General features: G+C 47.9%; 1 protein-coding gene across 2 annotated transcripts in view; it reads right to left on the reverse strand.

Moving 5' to 3' along the window:
• UBASH3B (ubiquitin associated and SH3 domain containing B) overlaps nt 1-19,093 on the reverse strand; it is a 107,383-nt gene that overhangs the window by 64,513 nt on the left and 23,777 nt on the right. For both annotated transcript variants that reach the window (XM_032964554.2, XM_032964555.2), the window contains exon 2: nt 6,871-6,924. In XM_032964554.2, the coding sequence (XP_032820445.2) occupies nt 6,871-6,924 (54 nt within the window). The remainder of the gene's footprint in view (nt 1-6,870; nt 6,925-19,093) is intronic.

The following is a 19,093-nucleotide window of genomic DNA, read 5'->3' on the forward strand; positions in this document are numbered from 1 at the left end:
GGGGGGGGGGGGGTGGAGGGGGGTGACGTCATCTCGTTATCGGGGTGCGGGTGAGGAGATCTTAGCAGCGGAGTTTCAAATCCTCTGGAGGAAATTTCGGATGGGTGGGGGGGGGGGATGTGGCCAGTACCAGTCATACCTGACCACTTTTAATCTGCCTTCTTCATGTTGACACACTTGCAACAGGCACTCAATTTAGGCTGAGGTGATGTAGGGGAGGTCCAGAACGGGTTATATTACATCACATCCTGGCCCCGTGTTGTGGAAGACTCGGGAGTCTCAAACATGGGTGGTAGATTTTCGCTTCAGGTTATTGCTAAAAAAACGCCGGAAAATTAGTTTAAACACTTGAAAACAACGTAACGTTTTTTTGTTGTTGCAATTTTGATGAGCGTGTAAAAAAAAAAATACAAAGCGATGTAAATGCATCTGATACTACCTGCTCACATGCTCGGCTAATGATTTTCACCCAATCAATAGCAATGTCAAGTTAAGTCAAGGACAAAGTGAAGCCTGTGAATTGTAATTTTGTTCACGGTTCGTTATTTACTACCGCTATCATTTTTTTATCCAAGAGAGCACGAGCAAATGTCGTCGTTGCAGAATATGGGACGCATTTCCGAACAAAGAAAACACGGCGGGGGGGGGGAGGGGGAGGTTACGTTTCCCACTGGTGTACATTACAACGCACGGGATCTTATTTTCCTGCAAATGGATAAAAAAAAACAAAAGTATCCACTTCGATATATCAAAGGGGAGGCGGGGAGGGGTATTGGAGCAAAGCTGTGCATAGCATAATCGCTTTGCGACAATTTGCAAACAATCTCGTCGTGTGCTCAGGCATGTTCGTTCGTGCGTAGCCAACCGTGCTCATCGGAGGTGCGCGGCAAGGACAACAGACTGCGCACAAAAATGCATCAGTCGGAAAGGCTGCGCACGGTGTACTTCACCGCTCGTGTACGAACACGCGTGGGCACGCGGGCGTTTCTTTGATATTATAAGGGGGGTGGGGGGGGGGTAGCGGTGGCGTCAAGTGGTTAGAGCATTTAGCTACAACAACCCAGTGCCCTGGGTTCATTTTCCGGCCAAGGCCAAAAGTGATGTATAATACATGAACCGGTTGTGGGCCCACCCCACGGTCAACTCAGCATTGAAGGTGCAGCGTGTCAGCATGAGCACGGAGATTAACACATTTAAATTCTTCCACAGTGAGAAAGCGTTAGAAAAAAAAAAACCGTCGTGTAAAATTGATGCGGTGAATAGCGACGAAATGTCACGAACTGACGACGCAAGCACGACCTCCGCTGTGCGTTTTTTTTTATTTTAAAGACAGTGTACTGTACTCACCGCAGATAACTTTAGCGACACGACCACATCCTATGGTAGCTGTGCCACACGCCATACCGCATTTGCCTTTTACTTCGTTCGGAAGCAATTTCGTTCTGATGACGTGAACGCGCGTAATCGGAAGAAAGACTGATGACGTACACCCACGTACGTCATCGGAATGGGAAAGGGTTCATTTGTGTAGTTCTCTAGCCACGCGTGCCTCTTCTTCCCGTCCCTCAATGTAGCTCCCGAGCGCTCGCTTCTCGCGTGCTTCGTTACGCGCTTTCCAGCTTTTGTTCCATTTTCTCCGACTCTCCATTACGACGAGGTCGCAGCTCTACATGCCAGCCTGGCTTGACTCGGCTCCGTCGCTCCTCCAGAGTGGGTAAAACGAGAACGGCACGGCGACGCGCACAAGTCCAGCAGACGTTCTGACAAACGACTCGGCGCGCGCGTGTGTGCGTGCGCGCACGTGCGTCAACGGGTTGGTGAAACGTATACCATTGTCTTCACGAGCAGTGACCCCCGGGCGGCTATATCGACAAGGCCACGCGTTCCAAATGTTTTGTCGAAATGCGAGTCTGGTCCCATGGGTTTGGCGGGAAATCAGATCCTTGCCATACGAACGTGGAATCTATAGAGGGTTGCTGCCCGAACAGATGAAGATAGTCCGGTGCTCGTCTGCTCGCCCACGGAAACCTTTTCACACTATTGTTATTGTTTTTTTTAAATACGTGCTTGTGAAGTTGCTTCAAATTAGCATTTTTGTTCGGTTTACAGACTACTTGTAAATGAATAATTGATCGGCTCCAAATTTGATGGTTAATAATTGATGCCTGCGTTGAACTCAACTCTCGTACAAAATGTAAACGTGTAATTTTTTGAACGAAGGCAAAATAATAATTTGGAGGTGTCCTAATAACAATTGCGATTTTATTTGGGCCGCACATTGACTGGCGCCATTTACCTCGGCATCGATAGCTTTGCCTTCGACCTAAACCCGAAAGTGATTTTCGGTTAAAATGAATACAACGTTAAATTATTTGCCAACAGAGTTTACGCAATAATAATTTCAACCCGTAGCGCAGTATCTGCTCTCGAAGATGGAGAACGACTCAGAGGTGCGAGGAGGCAGCGGCCACGCGATGAGCCGGCACCAAATTTCCTCCCCAAACTCTGCGGTCCTCTCTATATCAGGGTGTTTCCGGTCAATTTTACCGAGTGTTTATACACGCTGGAGGAAACCGGAGGACTCGGGGAAAAAGTCACGCGTGCGATGGGTGGTGGGTGCAACACTTTCTCCCCCGGTAACCCACTTGCCGTACTGCCGTCTATTGGACGTCTATTGGACGGCAGTACGGCGACTTCGAAGCCCATGGAAAGGGGAGCTTCGCGTCATCGTTTGTGCGATCCACCAAGCCTCGCCGCCTCCACAGTGCCGGATCACAGGCGTGCGCGCAGCCACACCGCTCGGCTCGTACACAAGGGCAGCCATGGATATAATGCTGGGTTCCGCAGTGGCAAGATGTTGACTACCTCGCCTGGTGTACAAGAGATCAAGGGATCAATCACGACCCTGACACCTGCATATTTGGAGTTTGCATGTTCTCCCCGTGGTCGAGTGGATTTTTCTCTGGATCCTCCGTATTTCCCTCCTCAGTTAGAAACACGCGTTTAGAGTAATTGGCTGCTATACATTTTCACATGATAAGCCACTTCGTTGAACTATCATTTGTGTCCAGGTTGCTTCTGAAAAATAACTATATAGCTCAGTGGGCCTTACTTGGTAATATAAAATAAAAAATATATATTTTACAGCACTGAGCAGAAGGAGCTTAACACTTATGAAAATTTAAAGGTTGATACTTCATCCATAGATTTGAGGGAAATGTTTATATATATTTACACACCCACGCATGTTCTCCACTTTCGCATTCCCATCTGCGATGCATCCTTGCGTTGTTTCCATTTCGCTTGCAATATCCTAAACAAATGCCGATGCATTTGGAGAACTTGTTGTTTTAAAACAAAAACTGACATTTAAAACATCGGAAAAACATCGGAAATACATTGCTGCTTATCTCTACAGACTGCAAATTTTATATGGACATTATGCAATTTATACCTGTGTAGTGTCACTGATTCAGAGACAGAGTTTCTAGGAGGTACTTACTTTATTATCAACGTTCACGGTCTCGTCCGTACACTCTCCACAATAGCTTAGCCTAGCCTGTACACAACACTAGCCGTCTAACACTGACGGCGCTGACTGAGATAGCCAACTACTATCCTTCGTAGCGCAATATCTAGCGGAGACGTTTAGCGACGACAGCGACAGTGCGACGAGACAAGTCCACTCCCAGAACCGGCAGCCTCGAGCCCCCCGCTCTCAGCTATTTTTATGCTCCCAGCGCGGCCTAGCTCTGCCCTGACCGCGCCTCCCTTCTCGAACTCGCTAGCAGGTTCCAGGGGCCTCCAGATGGGGTCCTCCGTGACCCTTGCCCTAGTTCCTCCGCTCTGCCAACACACCGTGCCCTCACTGGCGTGTGTATTGTCTGTCCACCACAGTTGCCGTTGCTGTCCACCAGCTGGCGCTATTACACTACACTTGTAAGGAATATTGCACCTGTGACTTGACGAAATGTTTCAGAGTGCAGATTTTTTTTTTAGCCCATGGGGCCCCTGGTGGCAATAGCAGTCTGGCATGTCTGTTGCTCGAAAATATTTGTGCAGGACTTCGAACAAACCTGAAAATTTGCTTTTGTGATATAGTCACCAAAAACAGTTGCCATCCCCAAGTTCATTTCTGAATTTGGTACAACTGTAATCTCCAGATTATAAGGAGTACTTCCCCCCCACTTCCCCCCAGAATGTTAAAGCAAAAGTTGGTCGTGCGTCTTAGAATCCAGTAGGTGTGTGTATGTTTGTGTGTGTGGGGGAGCGGTGGTGTCGCGGTTCGCGTGCTACGCTATGAACCCGGTGACCCGAGTTCGATTCCCGCTCACGGCCAATACCAGTGACGATTATCTGAACCGGTCCTGGGCATCGTCTAGGTCGACTCAGCTTCAAATGAATACCTGTTGCAATGTGTAAATATCGCCACTGGGGAGGCAAAGGCGGCCGGGCGTGGTGTTGCCCACCCACCCCCTCATGTGCCGTGCCAGCTTTCATAGGTGCTCGCTAACAGCACTTACCCCAACAGTCTGTTAAGGATATACAGGGGGTCTTTGTCTTTGTGCGTGGGGAACGGTGGTGCAATGGTGAGCGCACTGCGTTACTAACCCGTCGATCAGAGTTAAATTCCCGCTCACGACGAATAATAATGGTGAATATTTGAACCAGTCCTGGGCCTCCCCCTAGGTCGACTAAGCTTCAAATGAGTACCGGGAGCGGTGTCTAAACACCACCACTGGGGGAGACAAAGGCGGTCGGGCGTGGGGCTGGCCACACAGCTCCTTCGCGTGCCGTTGCGGCCTTCATGGGTGCTTGCTTAGCAGCACTTGCCCCCAAAAAGTTTGTTAGGGTTATTTACGGGGGGGGGGGGGGGGGGGAGGAATTTTTGTTTTTTGAGTGCGTGACCAGAAATTTGTACAAATTTGTACAACTTTATCGACGCCGGGCACACGTTCGTGGGGCGCGTCCGTCTTACTTCCCGCAGTGTCCCAAGGATCCTGAGAATACGGTCAACTTTTTTAAAGCACGTGCTTAAAATTTAATGTTGTGAGTGAAAAAACTGGCGCCGAATTAGGAAGTGGTTTGGACAGTAATTTCGAGTGGGGTGGCCGGCTACACCACCAGGGTTTCACCTAATTTTTGCTTTTCCTAACCCCTTGGCCCCACCAGCTGCAAGCTATTTAAACGCAGACTTCCACAAAGGCGCTTCGCCGATTTGCTTTACTTTCTGGCCCTTCAACGAGAAACAGATGACGTCTGCGGCGAGCCCTTTTGCTCCAACTACTGCTGGTTGAGAATATAATTTTCATGGAGGCGTCGTCTTCCCAGGGTGGGAAAGACAACGCAAATTGTCAAACAAATCGCCGCGTGCGCATCGGTACAATTGGAATTAGCGGGGTGGCACGGCAACGGTCAACGGAGCTAACATCAGAGACGTAAACGCCGAAAGAAATGTTATTGTGCACGTGCTAAGCTGACGGATAACGTACACAAAATATATATTTAAAAAAAATACATGTTAGAAAATATAAACCGACTGACTCATTGATTGACTGCGCGAGTGACTGAAGTTTAGCGATCGCTCTGGAAGGGATAGAAAGTTGAAGTTTAGAATGTTTAGCTGAATCTATGCTTGCGGTATACGAACCTCCGATTTGTTTTTTGTTTGGGACGTAAAAAAGTCAGCCCCCCAAGATAAAAAAGAGTCAGCCCTCCAAGTTCTCAATTGCTTTCAGTCTCGAGCTAAACACTTCCAAATATAGGATCTCACCAATCCGGGAGAACCAGGTAAGTCACCTCCTGTGGGATTTAACGCAAAAAATACGAAGTGGATGTAGCCCAATACTGTAGGCTACGAGTTACAACCGTGCTCACCCCGCACCTAAGAATAGCATGGTTGGCTACGTACGGCGCAAAAGAAGTTCAACATACATGAAACAATAGCATCATTATAAATCCAAGTGGTGGAGTGGTGTCACGGTGGTTAGCACACCGGAGTTAAGAACCGGGCGAACGAGAGTTCGATTCGCAAACACAGCGAACATCAGTGGCGAGTGATATCTGAACAGGTGCCATTCCTTCACCAGCTCACAATGAGCAGCGTGGTAAAGAATGGGGAGCACTTTCGTTTGGCAGTTGTTTGACAAAAAGGCTGAGAAATTCTGTATTTACGAATCAACCAATTCCACTCGAATGGCTATTCAATACAGAAACAAGTGCTATAAAGTGTCTCTAGACATGTTGTGATGCATTAAGAGATTCGCTATCCGCTGTGTAAAGGAATCGATTACTCAACGTGCCTATCGGTTCCATTACTCGATTAATCAGGATAACATGATAACAGTAAGGGAATTAAGCTGCACATCTGCTACCACGTGTGTCGCTGGACGAGAGGTGATGGGCAGGACATTGGTGACATAATTTGGCTGGGCGTGAAATGCCGGGGGATGTCACAGGAGTCTGCTGCAGTTATCAGCAGAGACAAGTACAGCAGTATCCATTGCTGGACTGTACTTATATGTTCCCGAGTCTGTGCTCCCGGCATTTACCAACAAAAGTGTGCCAGCACGAAGAGGTATTATCAAATAACTCTCATGTATGTACGTACGTTGAACTTCCTTCGCACCATACCGTAACCAACCGTGCTACATTGGAGGTGCGGGGGAAGGACAACACATGATCGCGAGGTACTCGTTTGAGGCCGAGTCGACCTAGGGAAGGCCCAGGACCACTTCAGATAATCGTCGCTGGTTTTGGCCGTGAGCGGGAATCCAACTCGACCACCAGCAATGGGCATTGGGGAGACACTCATCCGGCAGTGGATCAACGGGTACAACCGTACGTGCATGTTGTGCGGGGCGCACTGACCAGTCGCATGCCTCTTGAACACCATGGTCGCCTGTTGAAGCAAGAGCCTTGAGCCTGAAATGCAAAATGCACACGCATGCATGCATGTAAGTGAACTGCTTAAGCGTTGCCACCCGCATAATGCAATCTTAAAATCCAGCGTGCCCACAAAGACAAAGATTCCACCCCGCCCCCCCAACATAGCCTTCAACGGACGGTTGTCAAAAGTGAGAGCACCTAGAATGATCGCAGGCCTGCACGGCGAACGAGGAGGTGCAGTTGCTCGACACCGCGCCCTTTGTCTCCCCGTGCTGATGTGTAACACGCCGCGCGCCAGGTACGCATTCAAGGGGTACCTGGTGCGGTGTGTAAACATTTGGCCTTGTGCCAAATGACGGGAGGCTACGAAGATCAGACCTTGCAAAATATGTGTGCTTGTGTCTGGCTATCTGTGTATGTGTACACATACACAGATTCCCCCCCCCCCCCCCCCATATAGCCTTAACAGTCTGTTGGGGTAAGTGCTGTTAGTGAGCACCTATGAAGGCCAGCACGGCACACAGTTTTGAGGCTGAGTCGACCTAGGGGAGGCGCCAGGACCTGTTCAAATATTCGCCACTCTAATTGGTCATGAGTGAAAATCGAAAACCAGGTTGCCAGGTTCGTAGAGCAGTGTGTTAATCATCGCGCCACCACTCCCCACTTACAAATGCCCAATACACAAATCAAAGATCCCCCGAATAGCCTTAACAGACTGTTGGGGCAAGTGGCGTTAGCGAGCGGCACCTATGAAGGCGAGCACGGCACTTTTTAAACACGTCACACAAGGGACGTGCAGGTGTATGTATGTAAACAAGCGAGAGGAAAAGAACCGCTTTGATTCTGTGACGCTTGGAAAGCGTGCCTTTGTCTTCATGAGGAGGATGTGTACGGTCCTTAGCGGTGTTAAAGTCGACAGGCAGCTGATAGGGCAGAGCAAGTCTGCATAGTTGCAAACATCCCCTTGTTTTTCTCTCTGGCGTATTTCTGCAGGTAATAGGCAAGAACCCCTTTGATCAATGTGGCCGGCTTTCTGAAGGATACGTCGCCGAATAATAACGGAGGTATCTTCTTTGGTTCTTTCGGTAAAGTCACGTAGAATGAGAATAAAATAATAAATTGATAAAATAAAATAACACAATAATATTATCACGACGTTTCGGCCACAACACAAGCGGCCTTCATCAGGTGAAGGGACGAGACTGTCTGGTAGGACAGCGCTGGAGTGAAAAAGCCACGTTCAGATCACGACCTTTAAGCTGTGTGGTCGTGATCTGAACGTGGCTCTCCGAACGTTTGTGCATCTTTGACCATCTTCCACGAGAGATGACGTTCCCCGCCCCCCCCCCCCCCCCGTTACAGACGGGCTGAGCCAAAGCAGGAACGCGACGAACGCTTCCAAACCTTAAGTTGGAAAGCGCGAAGAAGAATAAAAACAGCGACCACGCAAATAAACGGTGCGCGCTCAAGCAAAAGGCTAAAAAGAAAAAAAAATGTTTTTTGCTCTCACAAAAGAAAGTCTGTTTGCCAAAATGTTATCCGACTTTTAAACGTGCAGAAAAAACAACCCAGTTTCTGGCAATGATTTACAACATCCCCCCCCCGCCCCCATCTTCCACCACCGCCTCATAGTGATTTTGCAGATCGGAAGTCGACTGCAGAGGAGATGTGCAACTCTGTGTGTGTGAGCGCAAGCGTGACCAGCACCGCACGCGGAAAAAAACCGTGAGTGACCTCAAGCTGCACCAATTATATTATTCTGGCGCAACTCCCCACCCCACCGCCCCAATCGCTCCTGACCCTCCCCGGTCTCCCCGCTCTCCTCCTTTCTCCTCCACCATCCCCCTGGCCACCATCGTGCCCTCGGCGACCTTCCTTCCACTTCCCAGCCTCCCCGCTTTCCGAAAGCAGTTAACCCCGGCTATCGAGGCACATCTGCTTAAATTGTTATCGTGGTGCGCTCGCTGGAAAACGCAGGCCTGCAGGCAAATACAAAGATTATCTCCCCCCCCTCTGTATAGCCTCAATAGACTTTTGGGGCAAGTGCTGTTAGCGAGCACCTTTGAAGGTCGGCCACGGCACATGATAGCGGTGGGCGGCCAGCACCACGCCAAGCGTGGCGATATTTGCCACGACGCGCCAGTTACTCATTTGAGGCTGAGTCGACCTGGGGGAGGCCCAGGACTGGTTCAGCTATTCGTCACCCACAATGTGTGCACGGGCGCTCGACAGAGAGAGGGGCCCCGGGCACGTTCGCTGCTGCCAAAGGAGGGAGAGCGAAAGACGCCCCATGAATGGGGCTGGCGCTCGCTCGCACACACACGGGAGGGAGAGACAGCAAAGACAAAGACCACCCCATCCGTATAGCCTTTAACAGACTGTTGGGCCAAGTGCTGTTAACGAGCACCTATGAAGGCCGGCACGGCACACGAGGGGGTGGATGGCCAGCACCACCCCGGCCGCCTTTGTCTCCCCAGTGGCGATGTTTACACACCACACCAGGTACTCATTTCAGGCTGAGTTGACCTAAGGGAGGCCCAAGACCGGTTCAGAAAATCGTCACTGGGTGTTGGCCGTGAGCGGGAATCGAACCCGGGTCGCTGGGCAGCGTGGCGCTAACCGCTACGCCACCGCTCCCCACTGTGAGAGGACAGCACACACACACACGTACACGCACACGGGAGGGAGAGGGAGAAGAGAAGAGCACACACGAGAGAGCAGAGAGAGAGAGCGAGCCGAACGCTTTCTGGGTCAAACAGGGTAGGGGGAAGCAGGCAACGGCAGCCAGCGCATGCCAGAGAAATCACATAACCGCAATAGGAAGTCCGCTGTCAAGAGGAGGACTCCAAGAGAGACTACTGCACTTAGCGAACGGCATATGCGCTCAGTGTTATGTTAATGCTGCCGCAAAGCGTGCACAGGGCATAAGGCGAAAGGATTGCAGTGGGGCGGCCGCGTGCCGCATAATTTATGTAGCATGCGGGGGTCCGTTCCCGTAAATGTATCACGCCTGGTTCCTCGCGGATTGGAATAACTGCTCATCCACGGTTTGAACGGCGATGGCACTTTTCTGCTTGGTGATAGTGCAACAAAGATAGCGATCTCCCCCTCCCCTCCCCATCCCCTGGCCTACCACGTAGCCTGTTGAGGAAAGTGCACTTAAGCGAGCACCTATTAAGGCCGCTGCAGTGCTGAATGGGGGTGGGTGTGTACGCATGTGCCCCAGCAGTCTGTTAATGCTGTACGGGGGATCTTTGTTCTTGGTGGGGGGCGGCGCTGCGCTACGATCCCGGCGACCCGAGTTCGATTCCTGCTCACGGCCAACACCGGTGACCAAAATTTGAACCGGTCCTCTGGGCCTCCCCTAAGTCGACTCAGCCTCAAATGAGTACCTGGTGTGATGTGTAGACGTCGCCATTGTGTGCCGTGCCGGCCTTCATAGTTACTCGCTAACAGCACTTGCCCCAACAGTATGTTAAGGCTATATGGGGGATCTTTGTACGTGTCTACACAAACACAGATAGCAAGACACAGGCACACATAGCTTCGAGGTCTGATCCTCATAGCCAAGGTCTCCCACTTGGTCGCTGATCCCTGGGTGCCACTCCAATGCCAGCCTCAGTAGCCTGTCCTCCGCATGCATGCTGAACTTCTTCCGCAACCGTACGTAGCCAACCGTACTAATCGGAGGTGCAGGTGAAGGACAACACCCTGCACACGTGTCCCATCCATCACAACCTCCCCACCCCACCTCCCTTCCTAATCACATCGACAACACCGTCTTGCAGCCTTCAATCACGAGCTTCCAAGCTTGCTCCATGCTCTCTTCTCCAACCATCCCTACACGTGCATCTCGCTCATCGTAACCTCCTCTTCCTCATGGCACTAACAACGGTCTCTTACCAAGTCACAAGTTGCTCAGCCTATCTTCGCACGACATGCCTAACATCCTCTGAATTGCACAAATGTGCCAAGGCCAAATGTTCATTTTCCTTGACGCGTTTTTAAAATCCAACTTTCTAACTGATGCAGTCACAAGGCCTTTACCTATGCCCCAAGCATCCGTCTTTTGACAGTATCTGCGATTAACATTTAAAGGGATAAGCAAACCTAAACACAAATACGGCATCACTTATCTTGAAGAGACATGCATAGGCTGTGCCCTCGTCTCCCTGGCATGAGTTTCAATGTTCATTTATTGAGAAAAAAGACCGATCGATCCAGGGCCTTTGATTTGAGAGTTTGTGGATCGCACCACTTTATTTTTCAAACTCCCAAACCCGATGGGCTGAGAGATGGTCAGGCGATAACAGTACAGCAAAGTGGACTGAATCCACCTGTCCAGAGCTCTTGGTGTTATCCTCTCATGTGCATGAGTTTTCTCCAGAAAGTCTGGTTTTCCTCCCACGTGAATCCAAGCAATCATGAATAAAACGGGCCAAACATCACAATGCAGGACTTTCCTGGAAAATACCCAAGGAGACTCCGCTAAGCTTTAATTAAAAAAATGTTTTACATTATTATTATTATTGCGCTTCCCAAGTTCCAAATGAATAAGTTATCCCATGACCGAACATCAATACCACTTCCCGAAGAAAAAAATCGGATTACGTTTAGAACAAAAATAGACCATTGTAGAGATAATAAGTATCAAAGTGTTTTCTTATTTCTGTGCTGTGGACCGGGCCCCCCACCGCTCCTCCGACGTTCAAAACAGGAAGGGAGCTCGCAGGTAAGGAAGCAGGCGGGCGAGCACACAGCGGCCGCGTGAGCGGAGCGGCCCAACAAGACGGTAGCACGGAGACCACAACGTTCATCGCAAACGAGAAGTAAACAAAGATACGGACAAAGATCACCCCCCCCCGCCCCCCATATCGCCTTTAGCCAATTTTAGGGCAAGTGCTGTTAGCGAGCGCCTATCAAATAGGCCGGCGTGGCGCACGATCGAGTGAAGTTGGCCAGCACCACGCCCGGCCGCCTTTGTTGCCCAAGTGCCGATGTTTACATTCCACACCGAGTAGTCGTCCAAGGCTAAGTTGACCTTGGAGGGGGGGGGGGGGGTTCAAGGCTGGTTTGGATAATTTAATCACCGCTTATTTTAGCTGCGAGTGGGAATCAATCGAAGGGGGGCAGTGTGCTAACCACTGCGCCACCCCTCCTGCCCACCACACACGCAAATAAAAACACAAAGATTCCCCCTTCCCCCCTCCCTGCATGGCCTTGACAGACTGTTGGGGCAAGTGCTGTGAGCGAGCAGCTTTATGAAGGCCGGCGCGGCACACGACGGAGTGGGTGGCCAACACCACGCCCACGGCAAACAAAAAACAACAACACACACACGCTCGCGAAATACACTAAAGTGCAAAAGAATACTTGAATTATATTCAATCCAGCAAACAAATGAATAATTCTATATGATATCCATTTATATTTAAAAACAGGAGTAATATTGCGTGGAAATTCAAATTTTGAAATGTAGAAAGTACCAAGACTACAGTATAAGGTCACAGCTTGCATTATTTTAAATATGGATCATTAATTTTTCAATATGGGTGGAACGGTGGCGCAGTGGTTAACACACTGCACTAGGAATTTGATATTTTATTGAGGGGCTGTGTGTTGGTGTGGTCTGGGACTGTTGCTGCTGTTGTTTTGCTGTCTTGCCCAAGCTGGGTAAATGATGTCCTCATGCAATTTTAACTTAGATACTTTTATATATACTTATTTTGTACTCTAATCGTTTTTTGCATTGTTTGTTGTTGTAACCTTCTGACCCCGTGGCCACCTGTTGGACATCTGTGAAAAAGTGCTTCATAATCTCATCGGAATTCTCCAGTATACAGTGAGGGAAAAAAGCATTTGATCCCCTGCTGATTTTGTACGTTTGCCCACTGACAAAGAAATGATCAGTCTATAATTTTAATGGTAGGTTTATTTGAATAGTGAGAGACAGAATAACAACAAAAATCCAGAAAAACGCATGTCAAAATGTTATAAATTGATTTGCATTTTAATGAGGGAAATAAGTATTTGACCCCTCTGCAAAACATGACTTAGTACTTGGTGGCAAAACCCTTGTTGGCAATCAGAGGTCAGACGTTTCTTGTAGTTGGCCACCACGTTTTCACACATCTCAGGAGGGATTTTGTGCCACTCCTCTTTGCAGATCTTCTCCAAGTCATTAAGGTTTCGAGGCTGACGTTTGGCAACTCGAACCTTCAGCTCCCTCCACAGATTTTCTATGGGATTAAGGTCTGGAGACTGGCTAGGCCACTCCAGGACCTTAATGTGCTTCTTCTTGAGCCACTCCTTTGTTGCCTTGGCCGTGTTTTGGGTCACTGTCATGCTGGAATACCCATCCACGACCCATTTTCAATGCCCTGGCTGAAGGAAGGAAGTTCTCACCCAAGATTTGACGGTACATGGCCCCGTCCATCGTCCCTTTGATGCGGTGAAGTTGTCCTGTCCACTTAGCAGAAAAACACCCCCAAAGCATGTTTCCACCTCCATGTTTGATGGTGGGGATGGTGTTCTTGGGGTCATAGGCAGCATTCCTCCTCCAAACACGGCGAGTTGAGTTGATGCCAAAGAGCTCCATTTTGGTCTCATCTGACCACAACACTTTCACCTAGTTGTCCTCTGAATCATTCAGATGTTCATTGGCAAACTTCAGACTTGCATGTATATGTGCTTTCTTGAGCAGGGGGACCTTGCGGGCGCTGCAGGATTTCAGTCCTTCACGGCGTAGTGTGTTACCAATTGTTTTATTGGTGACTATGGTCCCAGCTGCCTTGAGATCATTGACAAGATCCTCCCGTGTAGTTCTAGGCTGTTTCCTCACCGTTTTCATGGTCATTGCAACTTCACGAGGTGAGATCTTGCATGGAGCCCCAGGCTGAGGGAGATTGACAGTTCTTTTGTGTTTCTTCCATTTGCGAATAATCGGACCAACTGTTGTCACCTTCTCACCAAGCTGCTTGGCAATGGTCTTGTAGCCCATTCGAGCCTTGTGTAGGTCTACAATCTTGTCCCTGACATCTTTGGAAAGCTCTTTGGTCTTGGCCATGGTGGAGATTTTGGAATCTGATTGATTGATTGCTTCTGTGGACAGGTGTCTTTCATACAGGTAACAAGCTGAGATTAGGAGCACTCCCTTTAAGAGTGTGCTCCTAATCTCAGCTCGTTACCTGTATAAAAGACACCTGGAAGCCAGAAATCTTTCTGATTGAGAGGGGGTCAAATACTTATTTCCCTCATTAAAATGCAAATCAATTTATAACATTTTTGACATGCGTTTTTCTGGATTTTGTTGTTGTTATTCTGTCTCTCGCTGTTCAAATAAACCTACCATTAAAATTATAGACTGATCATTTCTTTGTCAGTGGGAAAACGTACAAAATCAGCAGGTTTATCAAATACTTTTTTCCCTCACTGTAAATATGACGAGGAACCCGACGAACCGAGCTCAAAATAATCGGCCAGGGCTCACATCGGTGGCAAGCGACATCTGAACCGATCCTAGCCTGCACCACCCACACACCATCAACTCGCGTTTGACCAGAACGGTGAAGTATGATCAAACGACCTCTCCCCCCCTTGACTGACATCTTGAGGGAGCCATCAACTCTGGAAAATGAGACTATCCTTGGTCTCTCCTCGAGTTCACCATGCGAAACAAAATAACCTTTGAATTTCATCCAGAAGCCGATTGACAAAGGCCTGTAAATTATTATTATTATTTGGTGACAGATTAATGCTGAGATTAAGGAATCATTTTGCACCACGCATGGAATAATTTGCCCACTTTACCGCACACAAATATACATTCCTGCTAACACATGAGGTTAAATGCACCATAATATCCCCACAGTATGATTGGTAATGCGTGCATTTTATAAGAAATGCCAAGTTGCAAATGTTGAATTGATCTTTGCTCGGACGGGAATTCTTATGTTGCGGCATCTGATAAGATTGAACTGTTAAAATCCTGCATATAAAAACACAACACTTTCCACTATGCACGGTATATGATTAACTCAAAACAATAATTCACGAATACTCGCATGTGACCTTATCACCCGGAATGTGCCCAATCTCAGAAGCTAAGCAGGTTTAAGCTTGGACAGTGCTTGCATGTGTGTTTGTTGAACTTGCTTTACACCGTACGTAGCCAACCACACTAATCGGAGGGGCTTATACGAAACAACACCACGATTAACAACAGGTTGTGTAGGCTGTGGAGATATATTTGATGATACAGCAGAGGGCAGTGCAAAATAAATAAAATCCAGTCGGCACTGCATTTCTCTTCTCCCCCGCCTAGAACAAACACGGGACAGCCGGTGTCGTAAAGTACGGTCATATAACTCCACGAGCCACGGCCGACGTGCGGGACATTCTAATCCAGCAGCGGACTGCCACAAGGGCCCACGCGTGTCCATGTACACACCCCTCTTGTCGGGCACGCGGTGTAAATGTAGGATAAATATGGCCTCTACCACGGAGCACAATGGCCCACTCTTCGTGGCGAACAGTCGTGGCTTTTTAGCGCCAACGTCATGGGCAAATTTACCACAAACTTTCGACAAATGCCACGGAATTCACTCGCACGGATGAAGTTTTTTTTCGTCACCAAGTTTAATGCTGCAAACGACGGACTCACAAACAAAGAATAAAACGACTTGTTCAATGACAGCACTTATTTTTGTGAAAGAAATTAGAAAAAAATTGTTAAAAGGAAAACGAAAAAAATCTTCACCACCTCTGCCACATTTAAAGGTTCTGTGCATGCGCGCATGCACACGCACGCACATCAACAAAGTGCAGCAAGGCCGAGGAAACGCGGCATCAGTTGGTATCTGCACGGATGACTCCATGGTCTATTACACCCACAAATAACTGCATGCTTAACGCCAGCAATAGCAAGACTGTAAATGCCATCGCGACACTGGCTTTAGGCCATTAGTGTGCATTCAACACCAAGCTTCACTCAGTCACCACTGTCCGTGTGCAAACGTTCTGTCAAGCGCGCGCGCGCACACACAAGCACCCACCCAAGAAAATGTAAATGGGCTTGGGTAGGGCCCAACTACCTCGGTTTTATGATTGCCTGTAATCTGGAACGGTGGAAGCAGTGGGAGAGAGAGAGAAATTGCTGCCCACATTTGCGTGGATTTTCTCCAGGTGCTCCAGTTTTCCCCTGCACCGGTGCAATGCGTGTGGAACTGACCTTTATCAGCCGTGATCTATCCACCACAGGATTATAATGGGCTCCTCAAGCCATCACCTTCTAAAGGTCTTGGGGTGAAACAAACCTAAGCTCCTGCACATGAGCTATCTACATGGTCGATGTCCTCCTCTCAGATGCGTTCCCTCCTTCGGATATCACTCCAATGTGAAGACTCAACCACCGGCCGTCATTCCTTCTGCAGGTCGTGGGTTCGGTCCTGACCCGGACACCTGTACATTTCGAGTTTGCGTGTCTCTCTTCCCGTGGTCGCGTGGATTTTTCTCCGGGTCCTCTGGGTTTTCTCTCCACATTCAGAATGAACATGCGTTTAGAGTATTTGGCTGCTATAAATTTCCACGTGATGGATAATCCACTTCGTTAAGCTATAATTTGTGATTGCCAACGCTTCTGAAAAAGAGCTGTATAGCTCAGTGGACCTCATACCTGGTGAATTGTTTTGTTTTAGTTCAGTTTCTGAAGACGCGTCCTGCCCAAACCTACTTTACCTAACAGTCAATGCGATGTCTTTAACTTGCGTATTCATATGTTCTTTACTTTACAAAAGGCGTTTATATTCCTGGTTTTGCAATATTTTATAGAATCGTATTCCTCACTCTAGATGCACTATTTTGCAATATGTTTTCAGTAATCTTAATGTTCACTTTAGTTAAATATTTAATTTATAACAAAGTAATATAATATATTTTTTTAATTTGTTGACTTTTTTCATTGCTGTATTTATTGCATTTATAATTTATGCGACTTATTGCAAACGTTTTGTTTTAAATTTCACAGTTTTTTTTGGTTGAGGAAACCCGATTCAAGAGCTTCTTAGCTCACAGGGCAATTCTAAATAAACTGTTCAACAAACTGTTCAAACTCTCTTCCACGTGTGCCTCAAAGTCTCAGTGGAATCCAAGAACGCACCTCTCCCAGATTTCTCTGCACTCTTTTCAGCTTTTCTTACATGTTCTTTGTCCATGTTTCTGATGCATTTAACCACGAAATAAATGTCCAGGAACTTACAGTGCCCGGTAGGCTTTGTTGATGATCCACCCCTTCCTCGCCGATTCGATCAAGCGTCATGAATTGAGATCGCGATTTGATTGAAGATTTCATTATTTTTGTATCGTTTGCGTTTTTGCTCGTATTTTGTGTTCTATCAGCTTAAATAACCAATTTTAAATATGTAATAAAAACTAAAGCTATGTTATTTTCCTATTAAACTATTTCATTTTACCAGGTAAGGCCCACTGAGCTGTTAGCAATTTTTGAGAAGTGACCTGGCCACAAATGATAGCTCAACAAAGTGGCTTATCAAGTGCAAATTTATAGCAGCCAAGTACTCTAAAAGTATGTTGATTCTAAATGTGGAGGGAATAACCTCATGACCCAGGGAAAAATCTACGCAACCACGGGGAGAACATGCCAACTCCAAATATACAGGCTTGAGGGTTGGGATCGAACCCACGACCTCTTGCATACCGGGCGAGGGAGATAATATCTTGTCACTGCGGCACCCATGTATCATATAATTTACATGCATTTTAAATAACTGAATCCCACACACGACAACGATGGCATCGCACAATTCGCCACATGGAGTCGGAAGCATGAGACTCCATTTAAATTGATTAATTGATACATCATTGCATGCCTTAGAGGCTCAATTGTTATTATAGCAATAGCCTCCCGGTTTTCAGAACACCAGTTCAAATCCTGACCTCGATCAACGAGCGAACGCCGCTTTGGTGGCAAATTAACAGTGGCTTTCCCTTACACACGCTCAGTGACGCGTTCCCAAATTTTCCAAATTAATCTTAAAATTACCGAAACCCGCACGGATTTCAAATTCCAGACGATTGAATTTTCTGCGTGTTCAGGATTGACGTGGATGTGGGGCCACCACCGCGCATCTGACATCCCTTCCTCCCTCTTCCTGTAAAAAGCGGTGTCCACGTGGCATCAGTTTACTTGGCATCAGTTTGGTTAGTTTATTGTCCTACCCCCAGCATCTCTGATTAGCCACGGTTGCCTACGCACACAGCAAGATAAAAAAGAGTTCAGTTTTATTTGTATATATATTTTAAGTTATTTGTTTACCTTTCCTATACTTTGCCCTTCTGTCGTCTTTTTGTATTGCTTGTTGTTGTAACGTTCTGACCTGCAACCTACTGGACATCTGTGAAAAAGAGCATTATAGTTCATCGCATTCATCCAGTGTTAAATAAACATTCTGATTCTGATACATCGGACGTCACTTTTTGTGAACAGGAATGCACGCCAAATGGTAAACAACAATACGAAAGTGTTTTTTTAAAACAACTCCAATATTGTCCTCAAAATTTTTAAATGTTGACGTTTTAAAATCTAAAACTACTCCCAGATATATATACATATAAAAAATAATTTCCTCATTTTGTTGGTTCATGGACCCCATTGGCGATGATGAGATACGAGCATGGGGAAACTTTGATGGGAATTTGGTACACACCATAGAACCTGGGGAACAATGAGTCAACAATCTGAGTTCAATTCCTGGGCACGGCTAGCATCAGTGGCAAGTAATGTACAAAGCTGTCCTGGACAACGCCCCCTTCGTCCCCCCACCCTCAACCTCCTCCTCTACCAACCTGCACCATCCCGCATATTCAAGCACGGTCATACGGCATCGGGGAAGGCCTTCGACCAGCAGTGGATTGATGAAGGGCTGCAGGTGGTCACTACAATTAATTACCACACCGCACGTCATCGAAGCCAACACGAAACGCCACCGAGGGGGTCCCATTGCAGCAAAGTGATTAATTTGCTTGCAGCTACATGGCAGCCACCAGCCAGCGCTACTCGGTTGCAACCAAAACTGAACGTGTCTCTAGCTGGCGGCTCACCAACCACAACCGAGAGGCGCTCGCAGGAAACTCCCCGACGCGACGGAACTCGCCGCGCGCGCACGGCAAGCGGCGCGGCGGAAAAGTC

Source organism: Petromyzon marinus, chromosome 32, assembly GCF_048934315.1.
Source record: "Petromyzon marinus isolate PM22_M1 ecotype Great Lakes invasive population chromosome 32, UKy_Petmar_22M1.pri1.0, whole genome shotgun sequence".
Lineage (NCBI taxonomy): Eukaryota > Metazoa > Chordata > Hyperoartia > Petromyzontiformes > Petromyzontidae > Petromyzon > Petromyzon marinus.